The following is a 14,333-nucleotide window of genomic DNA, read 5'->3' on the forward strand; positions in this document are numbered from 1 at the left end:
AGAACAGTGGCAAATGCTTAGCATTATACTAAATACCTCTTCATTTATATATATTCCTAAGAGGAAGAGGAATTGTAAAAAGGTGAAAGATCATCCATAGCTTAACAAGTAAGTCAAGAATAACACAACGGCAAGAACTAGGGCACATCGTACTGCAAAAGTTAGTGGCAGTCTGGAGGATAGGGAGAATTTTAAGCATCAGCAAAGGCTTACTAAAAACAGAATCAAAATAGTTAAGATGAACTACAAAAAGAAACTAGTAGAAAACATGAGCGCTAAGTATATAAATTGGAAAAGAACAGCGAAAGTAAATGGTGGCCATTAAGAGGATGAAAATGATGAGGTAATAATGGGAAACTCAAGAATGGCAGAGGCACTAAACCAATATTTTGTCTCTGTTTTCACAGTGAAAGATAATAATTTCTTCCCACAAGTTGCAGTTTCTACAGGGGAACTTGCTGAAATGAGTAAAATTGGGCAGAAGTTATTGAGTAAACTGATGGGATTAAAGTCCCCAGGGCCTGATGGCCTGCACCCTACAGTATTAAAGAAGATGGCAGCAAAGACATTGGATGCATTAGCCATGATATTCCAAAATTCCATGGATTGGAAACATGTTAATGTGATGCCCTTATTTTGAAAAAGAAGATAGGCAAAAAGTGGGAAACTATAGACCAGTACGTTTGACCTCTATAGTGGGGAAGTTACTGGAGTCCATCATAAAGGAGGAAGGGACTGAATACTTGGAAAACCAAAGCTCAATTTGTCAGTGTCAACATGGTTTCATGAAGGACAAGTCATGATTGACAAACATGCTGGACTTCTTTGAGGAAGTGACCAGCAAGATAGATAATGGGGATTGGGTGGATGTGGTATACCTAGACTTCCAGAAGGCATTTGACAAGGTGTCACATAAAAGACAGATCAAGAAGTTTAGATTCCAGGGGGTTAAGGGTGGAATGTTAGTTTGGAGAGAGGATTGGCTGACTGACAGAAAGCAGAGGGCCTGGATAAATGGATGCTTCTCTGGATGGCAAACTGTAAAATAGTGGGGTACCAAAGGGTTTAGTTCTCGGATCTTAATTGTTTACAATCTATACAAATGATCTACAAACAAGGACAGAATTTAACACTCCAAAATTCATGGATGGTACCGGAATAGGTAGGAAAGCAGGCTGAGTTGAGGAGAGAGAGAGTTTACAGATGAATATTGATAGGCTAAGAGAATGGGCCAGAATCCAAATGGAATCATGGCATTTATGGCAAAAGGACCGGATTGTAAAAATAAAGAAGCATTGTTGCAATTATGTAAGGTTTTAGTGAGACCACACCTGCAGTATTGCATCCATTTTTGGTCTCCTTACTTGATGAAGGATGTCATGGCACTGCAGGCAACTCAGAGGAGGTTCACAGGGATGAAAGAGAGAGGAGGTGGGCTCAAAACAGATGAGGAGAAACTACTTCCCTCAGAGGGTTGTGAATCTGTGGACCTCACTGCCACGGAGTGCAGTGGAGGCAGAATTAATCATCAGATTCAAAGCAGATATAGATATGTTCCTGAAGGAAAGTGGGATAAAGTGCTATGGGGAGCAGACAGGAAAGTGCAGTTGACACTAGGATGAGATCAGCCATGATCATGTTAAATGGCAGAGTGGGCTTGAAGGGTTGAATTGCCTGCTCTCGCTCCTAATTCCTATGTTCCTATATAAATCAGGAGGTGAGCTACTCGCTTGCAGGATTCCTTGGACTTGTTCTTTTAACGTTGTTGTTTATACGGCTAATCTAGTTCAGCTTCCTGTCAACAGTGACCCCAGGATGTTGATAGCAGAGGTTTAGTGACTGCAATGCTATTGAATGTCAAGGAATGATGGTTAGATTTCCTCTGGATGGAGATGATCAATGGGCAGGTTATTGCTAAGTAAGCTCCACATGATAACACCATTAATGATACCTTCCATGACAGCATCAAGCTTCACAGGAGTTTGCTGCATAACCTCACCACCATGACAATATGTTCCATGCTACCAGCTCTATATGGGAAACTGCAGAGTAAGATGAGGAAGACAGGAGGCAATTAATACAGTCTCTTCCCACTCAAGCTGTCTATAATTGATCCATTCATGGTACTAATAAATTCAACTCAAATTCCTCACTCCCCAATACACCCACAATTTCCTTTGCCTCTGCCACAGATCTTCATAGCAACCACTTTGTCACTATGCAAAAGTAAAGCCAGCATGAGAAAATTTCCAAACTGAATTTATCAATCAAACCATGCAAAATGGATACAGATGCCAATTAATTATCTTTGCTCTTGTCTTCTACATTGTTATGCATGGTCTAGAGCTCCTACATGTTGCTGCTCATTAAATATATTGTGGGTCATAGGATACTCCAGGCCTTCACTCGAAGAGGCTCGAAATGACCTTGAAGGATGACCTCGAGCATTTGGGTCTACACAGTCCTGCATCAGACTGCATTAGGCAAGGGCCATTGTAGTCTGGGCTAGCTTGCAGGCAACGGCAAGGACACTTGCAGAGTGGCAGTGGTGGGAGATCATATCCTGTAATCCAGAAAGTGGGCAGCAAATATTCACAGCACAGAATCGCTGCCATGCTCTAGGATTGCCCCTCTGTAATCCAAGCAATCTGTTGAAGGACAGATAGCGAGACTACAATGAGATCCTGTTGGACAGCAAGCTGAAATTTTATAACTTCAACCTAAGCTTTGACAGCAGCCCCCACACTTTAAGTGCCTTCAGCCAGTGCTGCAGTGGAAGAACCATTAGAGACCTCTTCATGGTTGTTTCTGTGATCGACCTCAAAGTGTTGGGTACCACTCCAAACTGGAAATCTTTGTGCCTTGTTAGTGTTAGATTCTTCTATTGTTTTTGAAATTTACTTCTTATTGGCTAATATGATGGCACAGTGGCTTAGTGTTAGCACTGGTATCTCACAGCTCTAGTGTTTTATTCAAGCCTTGGGTGACCATATCCATGTCCCAATGTGATGTGGGTCTGGGTGGGATGTTCTTCAGTATTGACTCAATAGGCCAAATGACCTGCTTCCATACTGTAGGGATTCTATATATCTATGACTATCAATACATCAAGCATTTCAATATTCATCATCATCAGTCTTGTTCAGTGAGCCGCCACATTATAGGCCTCACTTGATTTCTCAGCAGCAGAACCTATGTGTAAGCTCATTCTCCTGGGAGTTGGCATCTGTGCTATAAATGTCCCTGCAGCTGGCTGCTGGGCAGTCAGGCCCAGTAACTCAGTTAGAGATCCCCACCTCTAATTTGTCCTCTGAAGTACACATGGCACCAGTATCCCATTTGGCAGCTGAAAGTACGTAAAGAAGGAACAGTGTTTTTTGTTCCTTCATCACTATCTTCCTGTCCTTGTACCTTTGGTCTTCTCCAACTGCCTGTCACGATGACAGTTCCCAGGGAATAGAGAATGACAGAACATGGTTGTGATAAAGGGCAAGAAAGAAAGCAAGAGATGTGCTCTTTAATCACTTGCACTTTGCAAATTCAGAATATGATGAAGGGGAGTGAGACATGAAAAGTTAGATTATGTATGAGTCACTTTTGCTGGGTTCAGCCCCACTGCTGATTGCGGCCTCAATCATGGCTATTAGAAACATAGAGACTATCATCTCCTCCAGGGATGAGAACCTGTTGCCTTCTGCTGTCTCTAATAAAATGCCACCTTGAGCTGCAAGAGAGAGAAAAGTGTGTGAGGCTTCTAACTGTGTACCGTATCCCAGGGAGAGATGAACCAATCAAATGTGCTTAATAGAGCTAGTTAGCAGATAATGTACGTGCTTGGTGACATGGGTGGCTAATGATCCCTTTAGTGGGATTTTGCATGTGAGAATGCATTCACCAATTTTGACCTCTGACATGAGGTCTTTGAATCCCCTGTGGGCTCACTTCCACATCTTTATAGCTGGATCCCTGTCAGTTTTTTTTCTGAAGAGTTTCCAAGACCTTTATACATCCAAAGTGCTGAATTTCAATTCATGATTGGGAACACACCATAAGAACAAATTCCAGGTCCCAAGCCAACACATCATGGTTCAGATACCCATCAGTAATGAAAGGTTCAGCCAATTAGTACCTTGGGCATGGGTATGTCCACAAACAAGATGCTGTCCCAGATTTGCGCAGATCAGCAGACTAGGCAGCCAAGGTGGAGCTATTGAAGAAAGAGAGGAAGAAGGCCAGGTGTTCTTCTTATAAGTTTAGAATGTCTACAATACCTGGCCACCATCAATCACAGTCACCTCCTCCAAAGTGGCTTTTGCTATGGCCAGACAGCCATTACAAGCAAAAGAGATCCTTCAAAAGTCATGTTATGTCCATCCCAACCACTCCCCACACTGGCCAATGTCCCAAATAACAGTCCCACCCCATCCAACCTCAACCTGACTGTAGTGTTCAATTGTCTGTGTTTGATTCAGTGAGTCCATTTACGATTGATAGTTATGGTGTTTGATTGGTTAAAATTGCGTGTGAATGCAGTTCCCTCACTCCATTATTTTTCTCCTGATTTTGACTTATTATCAGGTCCATTGTATGAGAACAATAGAAACAGCACACTGACTCATTTGTTTTAATGAGAGTCCTTGATCTGTAACCATGAAAGACTTTATTCAGTTGTTTGATTTGCACGGTAATGCTTTAGGAAGGGAAAGACTGCTTAATTTTGAGGATTGATACATTAAAATAAGGATCGACTTATTTTAGTCTTGAGAAGATTTTGTCATAATGCTCTGATAGGAAAATGATTTAGTTTCTTGGATAATTTCAACATATGTTGCAAATTTATGTGATAGAAATTGACTGTTACAACACTGACAGCTGGAAAAGATAAAAGATCTGCTACAGTGTGAGCTAGCGCCTTTTATTTTTTTCAGCGTTTTCCCTTCAGAACACCTAGTTTAAGGTTATCTCAGTTATTTAATTAGGCTCTCCTGATAACTCGGGTAATAACTGAGCAGTGCAACTCAGTAAGCTCTTGGGTTCAATCTGTGCCGTGATACAAACACGTAAAGTGGAATGGGCAGGAAAAGACCAACTAGCTCATCAAGCCTAGATGATATTGAAATACCATTTCATTCTCCTTCCACCTCCTTACACCTTCCAGGAAGCAAATGACTTCCTGGGAGTCACAACAAAAAAGAACCCTTGGGTCACTAACAACAACATCAACAACTTACATTCAAGTAGCAGCTTTAGTGTATTGAAACATCCCAGAGGGCTTCATGGGTGCATTATGAAACAAAATATGACACTGAGCCATGTTAAAAGATCTTAGTTCAGGAGACTCAATGTAATTCAAGGGGGTGGGTTTGGAGGAGCATCTTAAGGAGGAAAGTCAGTTAGAGTGGTGCAGGAAGGATATTTCACAGCTTGCAACCTAAGAAACTGAAAGGACATCTGTGATTGGGCTATTTAAAATGTAGATGGACAAGATGTCAGAATTAGAGCAGGGCAGATACCACAGAGGGTTATGGAGCTGAAGCAAATTAGAGGTAGGAAAGATTCAGGCCATGAAAGGGTTTGAAAGCAAAGATGAAATTGTGCTTGACTAGGACTATATGTCAGCGAATACAGAGATGATGAGGAAACATGGTTTAAGACATGGGTAGCAAGGTTTCACCTAATTTCAAGTTTACAGAAGGAAGAATATGGAAAACCAGCAAGGAGTGCTATGAAATCAAGTTTAGAGGTAACAAACATATGAATGAGGGCTGAAATGGACCCAAAATGTTAACTTTGTTTTCTCCTTCGTGGATGCTGCAAGACCTGCTGAGCTCTTCCAGCAACTTTGTTTTTGTATGTGAATTAGAATCTCCACAGTGTGGAAACAGGTCCTTTGGCCCAACAAGTCCACACTGAACCTCAGAACATCCCACCCCCCATAACCCACCTAATCTACACCTCCCTGAACAGTAGGGGCAATTTAGCATGGCCAATGCACCCATCCTGCAAATTTTTGGACTGTGGGAGGAAACCAGAGCACCCGGAGGAAACCCACGCAGACGCAGGGAGAATGTACAAACTCCACACAGGCAGTAGCCTGAGGCTGGAATCGAAGCTGGGTCCCTGGTGCTGTGAGGCTGCAGTGCTAACCACTGAGCCACCATGCCAGCCAAATGAGGGCCTCAGCAACGGACAAGTTGAGATAGGGACAAAATCAGGAGATGAAAGTGGAAATAGGTGGTTGAACTGAAGGCATAAATATGACGTCAGAAATTCATGAGGGGAATAATTCTGGAAAATGTAACTGTGCCTTCCCCCCACTCTCTCACTTCAGGAGATCAAATGGGCAAAATGTTACAGATAAAGACAACCTGCATGAAGCAATCTTTGCTTGAGTAAAAATTGGTCCATCCCCTTAAAACCTTTCAGAGAGTCAGCACTCAGCACAGCAGCTAGCAGCGCATTCCACAGGCCCATCACATTCTGGCAAAAGAAAACCACTAACCATCTAGTCTATGATAATAAAGTGTGAAGCTGAATGAACACAGCAGGCCAAGCAGCATCTCAGGAGCACAAAAGCTGACGTTTTGGGCCTAGACCCTTCATCAGAGAGCTCTCTCATGAAGGCCCTTGGCCCGAAACGTCAGCTTTTGTGCTCCTGAGATGCTGCTGGGCCTGCTGTGTTCATCCAGCTTCACACTTTATTATCTTGGATTCTCCAGCATCTGCAGTTCCCATTATCTCTGAACCACCTAGTCTATTCCTATTTTTACAGAATTTAAACAAGTTGATTGACATTATTGTGATTGCCATTAAAACAACTGACCTCAGCAAAAGTGGGCGAGACATGAAAACATTGGTCAGGAGTTCCCTTGTTTTTTTTATTCATGACCCAGTCACCCTTACTGAAAGAGCGTAAGATCACAAGCCACCCCAGGTTGACTCTGACGCTGTCTACATCTGTACAGCTTGTTAATATCACTGCCTGAACTCCTGCTAAAAGAACTCTTATTTGGCCAAGCTATTGAAGGGCAGAAGTTCACAAACTGGAGATTGGCAGAACCCACAGAGGAAAAAGCAGAAGCAGTTATTTTTTTAAATTATTAAATGGGATGTGAACTTTGCTTGTAAGTTCAGCATTTGTTTCCCAATTCCTAATTGCCCTTGATAATGTGCTGGTGAGCCACATTCTTGAACTGCTGCATGCCACATATGTAGGTAGCACCACAGTATAGTTAGAAAGGCATTTTAGGATTTTGTCACAGGAATGGTGATTTGCTTCATGCCAGAATTGTAAGATACCTGAAGGCAAATTTACATGGGGTGATGTTCTGATGTTCCCATCTGCCTGACGCCTGGGTCCTTGTAGTTGATAGGGAACAAAGATTGGGAGGGTTGAAGGAGCCAATGGGACCAGAGAGTACAAGGTGTGTTAAACTTATATAAAACACTGGTTCAGCCTTGGCTGATGTATTGCATCCAGTTCTAGAAACTACAGGCTGAGTAGGAGTTTGAGAGAATGCAAAACAAAAGATGATCCTAAGGATGAGAGATCTCAATTACATAGATTGGAGAACTTAGGACTAGACAGAGTCAAAAGGGAAAATTGTTCCCGTTGGTGGAAGGAGCAGGAATCAGAGAGCTCAGGTAAGGTAATTGGTAAAAGAAACAATGGCAACATCAGGAAATGTTTTTTTTCCCACAGTGAGGGTGCAGTGTTATGTGAAGAGGTGATTGGACTGACAGTAAGTGAATTGTTTCTTCAGACGACCAGCATCAACACAAGGGGCCAAACGGTCTCTTTTATATTCTCTGACCACTCACCTTATTTCTGCAAGATTTCTGTCAGTTGTGAAGCAATATCAGGAGAACCTTGTAGACATTTTCCCTGCTTTTATTTATGCTAGATAAGGAAACAGTAACATGATTGTTAAGGATGACATGCCATTAATTTTCAATATGGGATAATAAAAAGTTGTACTGACTGAATCTGATCATTACTGTTGCGGAGTATTTACAATTCATGAAATAAAGTAGATTAATGTTTCGCATCACATATCAAAATACCAGATGGTTTCTCAGTTTGTTCTCATAGGAATTAAAAATTATAACACACAATGGCTATCATGTTTAAATCACAATGGTAAATTATATCAAATTACTCTATAGTTGCATAATGTGCAGTATTGGCTTCTCTTCATTCAGTCCACTTACAGGAGAACCTTGCTTCAATGTACCTGAGAGAATATTTAAGACCTCTAGTTCATAATAGAAGACTTGAATGGCAGTAAAATTTCCAAATGATTTCCTTCACAGTGCTTTGCCTCCATTGTGTTTTTACTCTGCATTCACACAATAACTAGTTCCTCTAGAATGTAGCAGGAATTTAGTGTTTCACTGTCGAGTGAGAGAGTGAATACCTCTTGTATAAATGCATGCTTGCTTTCTTTTTCTATCTTTCTAATTATCTTCCTTTTCCGAACAACTGTTCTCTCAGTGGAGAAGGTGAGCAAATGAGAGCCTGCAGAAATTTGATTGGAGATACAAAAGCTCACATCACTGCCAGCTTCGGCAGTTATTATGAAAATGCTCATGTGATCTATTCTTCATCTCTCTTCCAGGAATTATGGCTGGTTCTAATAGATCAGGAGACCTCAGGGATGCCCAGAAGTCTATTCCAATTGGTACAATCATGGCAATTGCAACAACATCTGCAGTCTGTATCCTTTTTACTCTTAATGCAGAGCTTAGCTAACCTGCTCCTAATAAGATAATTAAGTGATAACTTTCATTGCTGTGGTGTACAAAGCATTAAATGGCTCCTACATGGTTATTAGGCACAGAAGCTGACAAATGATTTTTAATAAGGATGTATATAAAGACTGCTTAATTCTAGAAATATTAAACTAATTAGAGTTATAACTGGGATTTTTAAAAAAATACTCTGAAATGAGATAATATAAATTACTTTTTCATTTATTTTGAATGAAATTTTGTACAGCTGTTTCTACTGAGGGGCTCTCATAAATGTAGTGGTCATACTACATTGAAGTCTGCTGTCTATCAAAATGAGAAGCATCCAAAATTGCTCTGACATGCCAACTTTTCTGTCTCCCTCATCAACTGGGTGGAATTTTAACTACAGTAACATGAGTGATTGGAAGTGGTTTAAAAACAGGAAGCTTGCCCCAATCGTCTAGCCATCAACAAGCCCTTTGGACTAAATGGTCCACTCCTGTTCCATAAGATCCAAACATTAGTCTTTAACTACAGCATGCCAAGCTGTGCACAAACTAACCCTTCGAGAGAGGTGGGTTATTAGTTTTGATATGGCAATTGCTCAGTTAATGTGATATTGACATGGAATTTGAACTTTAACTGTGGTTCCTGAAGTTTTCTGAGTTTCTCAAAACTTGCCTGAGAAAGTCAGGTGAGAACACAATGTCAAATGAGGTATCTGAGACGAAGATGTGCCAGTAAATATTAAAAACTCACAACTCTTACCTTGCCTACTTGCCAGCATTGCTCAGTTCACAGTACTGTGCTGGAAGTTTACATTTTGCTACTTTGGGTGTCACACTGACACCTTTGAAAGTTAGTAAGCCCGACTTCACCCTTCAGAGATCAGATTTATCAGATCAGCATGGGTACTGCTTGCTTTATTTTACTTTGGACTTCAAATGAGAAGCAATATATTGATTTAGGTGCTGGTACAGTTGAGAACCAGCTGTGCAGCAGCAGCAGAATCAGTACCAGCAGCTCCAGCAGAATTTATACCAGCAACACCAGCCGAATCAGCACCAGCAGCTCCAGCAGAATCCATATCAGCAATACCAGCAGAATCAGTACCAGCAGCTCCAGCAGAATCCATACCAGCAACACCAGCGGAATCAGGACCAGCAGCTCCAACAGAATCAGTACCAGCAGCTCCAGCAGAATCCATACCAGCAACACCAGCAGAATCAGCACCAGCAGCTCCAGCAGAATCAGCACCAGCAGCTCCAGCAGAATCAGCACGAGCACCTCCAGCAGAATCCATACCAGCAACATCAGCAGAATCAGCACCAGCAGCTCCAGCAGAATCCATGCCAGCAACACCAGCAGAATCAGTACCAGCAGCTCCAACAGAATCAGCACCAGCAGCTCCAGCAGAATCAGCACGAGCACCTCCAGCAGAATCCATACCAGCAACACCAGCAGAATCAGCACTAGCAGCTCCAGCAGAATCCATACCAGCAACACCAGCAAATTCAGTACCAGCAGCATCAGCCAGAGCAGGAGCAGCTAGAACCTACTCCTCTCAGACATGCAAATTTACAGCAGACAGGGGCTGAACAGAGGAATGAAGTTTATAAGAGACCAGTCATGTAAGGCAAGATATATAGGCTCCGTCAATGTGTTCAGATACTAAATTTTGAAGCCTCCGGATCCCTTGACAGATAGCGTCAGCCTGATGGACCAAGACCTTCTATTTAGTGAATCTGTGGCCAATCTTTTCCATTGACTACCGATATCACTACTGCCCTTGTCTTACTATTCATCAAGGCGAGTACAGTGTGGGTTAAAATACCCATCAATACAACACATTTTCTTTATAGCTTCCCGAGCATTCTTTTAATCTATTCCCAAGTTTTTAATCCCCAAGTTTCAGCATCTGTGTGCAACTGGGTAAAAGTTGGAACACAATGTGCCATCTGACATGTTTCTACACTGCTACCCTTATCTCCACTTTCTGCTCTTGCTGACTTATGATATTTGGTTGAGATACTGGTTGAAAACCCAATTATCTTCCTTACTGGCTCCACCTTTGTGTGAGTATCTGAGCTAATAGATGATCTACCTCTGTCCTGTAATAAGTTGGCTTCAGAGTGAGTTAACTCCTATGGGGGTCAGGGCACCACTGACCACCTGCACCACTTCCTATGTGAGACTTAAAAGACCCAATAGATGATTACAGATATAAATTGAAATTGTTTAGCTCAGCATGCTTTAACTAATCATTATGCAAATGATCATAGCTCACTGACTGTTGATACCGAGTCAACGTGAGCGAGTGTTGTACTGAAAGTAGTTGTCTGATATCTAATTCTGTCCGCAGGTAACTAAGTAGATGTCATCACGGGGCATGTTGAGCCTCAACTGATGTCTGGTGCTTCTTCCACTGCAGCTGTCAGTTTGCAGAAGGCTGAAGGTCCACCTCAAATATTCCACCTCACTCCCAACACAGGTGAATCAGTACGCACTTCTCCTGCAAAGAGGAAAACATGAGACTTGTATATAAGGGAAGGTATTCAGAGTATGGATGGAAACATTTGCTGAAGGAGAGATATAACATCATATAGGATTGAGAGTGATGGTAGTGGATCAGCAGATGTGCATGCGCACCAGCAGCTGGACAGGAGAGATGGAACTTTTTCTCCAGTTATCAAGGAGTTATAACTTCTTGTGAGCTTTTGCCGTCCCCACCATTACATATGGGAAGATATCACTAAAATGAAGGGTAGTTTTTGAAGGCCAGTTCAACATGTCAAGTAGCTCTAATTTGTTCCCAACTCTGATTTCACATCTTAAATTTCACGTTTGAAATTCACTACTTCATTGGAAATCTCAGAAAATTTATGCTCGGCTGAATTAGACGTAAACCATCATCAAATATGCAGCACAAAAGTCAAAATTTCCCATGTTCTAGGAAGTTAGTGGAAGTCTTCTCTGTCTTTTCCAGCTTTGCTTATGGCTGTCATAGAGCTCTGCTAGATTGGCGTCTTTCCATTAGTCTTCTCTATCTTATTCCATAGAATAGGGAATGTAGTATTCTACATTGACCAAAATATGCTATTTTCAAACAACTAAATTTAATCAGAGAAGAAACCAAAAGGAAACAATAGAACAAAAATATTGTTGAAAAGAGAAATGTGTTGCTAATACTGTTTGGTTTGCACTCATCAGGAAAAAGGCAAATTTCAAACACAGCAATTTATACTAAAAGAGATGGTAGAAAAAATTAACATTGATTGGCTGAAATGTCACTGTGGAAAAAGCAATGAGGCTCCCCAAGCTCCCAGGCAAATCAAAATGGCCCAAGGTTTCACTATCACCCTTTTGTTTGCTGAGAACCAGTCCTTGCAAATTTCAGTTCTAGCAAATGTAAATGAACCATGTGACAAGCTCGACTGATTAACTTGAATTAGTTGCTGGATGGCTATTTCCCATTGCTTTCTCCATTTAATCCTTTATTTCCTGTTTTAATCCTTTATACTTCATCACAGATGTATCAACAATCATTCTCTTTGGGGCATGTATTGAAGGTGTGGTACTCAGAGACAAGTAAGTAGATGTTATTCATTGTTGATAAAATAAGCAAAGGAACTGAATGTATTTTCAGCTTCTTCCTATTTGTTGGCACTTTCCCCATTTAATCCCTTCTAAACTGTGCAGCACATCGTTGTTATCGATTAAGTCATGACTCCAGCATGTTTGGCAGATGCATTCCCCTGTGTGTGATTTTGGAATCACAGGTAGGGGAGCAATTGCTACAAGTGGCCCTCTAGTAGGATGGGGTTGGTAGAAATACAAAAGAAGACAAAAGCTTACCTTGCAGATAAACAACAATTCATGGCTTGCCCCAGAGGTTAAGGGGAAAGTTATTAATATGTCTTCCAGAATAGAACTGACTTGAAGTTCTATTATATAGAAACTTTACTTGGAGGTCCCTTTGAGTCTGGGACAGATTATAATACAAATGTTAGCATTCCAGTGCTGGTACGAGGTACATGAGATATCGATTGCCTGGCTTCTGAAAGGTTACTGCTCAGTCCAGTCACGTGATTTATGGCAGCCATCTTTATTGGGTTTTTTCTATGGTCACAATGTATTTTTTTTTCAATCCTTCCATAACATCATCACTTTGCAATTTTTTTTCTTTTACCATTATTTATAGAATTTCCTCATATATGTTACTATTGAATCTGCTTCCACCAGAGTCACAGTTGGTTCTTAAAGGTGTGGGGCTCACATGTACCCAAGATTGAGATCAATAGTGCATTCAGTAGAATAAATGCCTGGTTAACCTGCAGTCATCTTTTGGGGTCTCATATGAAAATGGCACTTGCGCAGACATTGTGGGATTGCTCAGGCTGCAGACCTAAACATCAACACCTTCTAGAAAGGAAGGGTTAAATCTGGGAATGGATGTGAGGCAAAATGTATGCAAAGAAAACAATTGATCTCTTAGATTCAATCTTGGGATGTGTGTCTGACAGGTATATTTTGTATCATCCATCCTTAGTTTCCTTCAGCCATAATGAATTTATGGCTGGTCCTCCAGACAAATGTAAGGTGATGCATTTCGGTGGGTCAAATTTAGGTGTGAATGATACTGTAAATGGCAGAACCCTTAGGAACAATAACATACAGACGGATCTGGGCATGCAGGTCCACAGCTCACTAAAAATGGCAACACAGGTGATGACATACTTGCTTTCATCAGCCAAGGTATGGAGTATAGGAGTTGGCAAACCATGAAGCAGCTATGTAAAGCCCTCATTAGGCCACTTTTGGAGTATTGTGTGCAGTTGTGGATGCCACACTACCAAAAGGATATGGAAGCTTTGGAAAGAAGGCTCACCAGGATGTTGCCTGGTGTGTGTGTGTGTGTGTGTGTGTGTGTGTGTGTGTGTGTGTTTGTGTGTGTGTGTGTGTGTGTGTGTGTGTGTGTGTTTTCACTGGAAAGACAGTAGCTGAGGCGAGACCTGATTGAGGTCTACAAAATTATTAAAGGTGGAGATAGGGTGGATAGCCAGAGGCTTTTCCACAGGGATGAAGCTTTAATTACAAGGGGACACTGGCTCAAGCTGAGAGGGCAAAGGTTTAAGGGAGATGTGCAGGGAAAGTTTTTTTTAACGCAGAGAGTGGTAGGGACCCGGAATGTCAGAGGTGGTGGTGGAAGTGGGCACGTTGGTGATATTTAAGAGGCATCTGGATGGTTACATGAATAGGGAGGGAATAAAGGGATACAGACCAAATAAGGATAGAATTTTTTTTAGTTTAGTCAGGGCATGATGATTGGCCCTGGCCTGGAGGACCGAGGGGCCTGTTCCTGTGCCTTACTTCTCTTTTGTTCTCTTTTGTACAACCTGCAGTTTTAACCAGAAGCCAAGTAAGATTCAACTACACTGCACTGAGACTAGAGCTACATACTTAGATCAAGTAGGGCTGGAAAGTTTTTTTGTAAGAAGGATGCCTGTGAAGTATCAGAGATAATGGGAACTGCAGATGCTGGAGATTCCAAGATAATAAAATGTGAGGCTGGATGAACACAGCAGGCCAAGCAGCATCTC

General features: G+C 41.6%; 1 protein-coding gene across 4 annotated transcripts in view; it reads left to right on the top strand.

Moving 5' to 3' along the window:
- LOC125461393 (solute carrier family 12 member 5-like) overlaps positions 1-14,333 on the top strand; it is a 987,635-nt gene that overhangs the window by 913,731 nt on the left and 59,571 nt on the right. For all 4 annotated transcript variants that reach the window (XM_048550117.2, XM_059652837.1, XM_048550118.2 and 1 more), the window contains exons 10-11: positions 8,619-8,717; positions 12,264-12,321. In XM_048550117.2, the coding sequence (XP_048406074.1) occupies positions 8,619-8,717; positions 12,264-12,321 (157 nt within the window). The remainder of the gene's footprint in view (positions 1-8,618; positions 8,718-12,263; positions 12,322-14,333) is intronic.

The sequence above is a fragment of the Stegostoma tigrinum genome, chromosome 19, assembly GCF_030684315.1.
Source record: "Stegostoma tigrinum isolate sSteTig4 chromosome 19, sSteTig4.hap1, whole genome shotgun sequence".
NCBI lineage: Eukaryota > Metazoa > Chordata > Chondrichthyes > Orectolobiformes > Stegostomatidae > Stegostoma > Stegostoma tigrinum.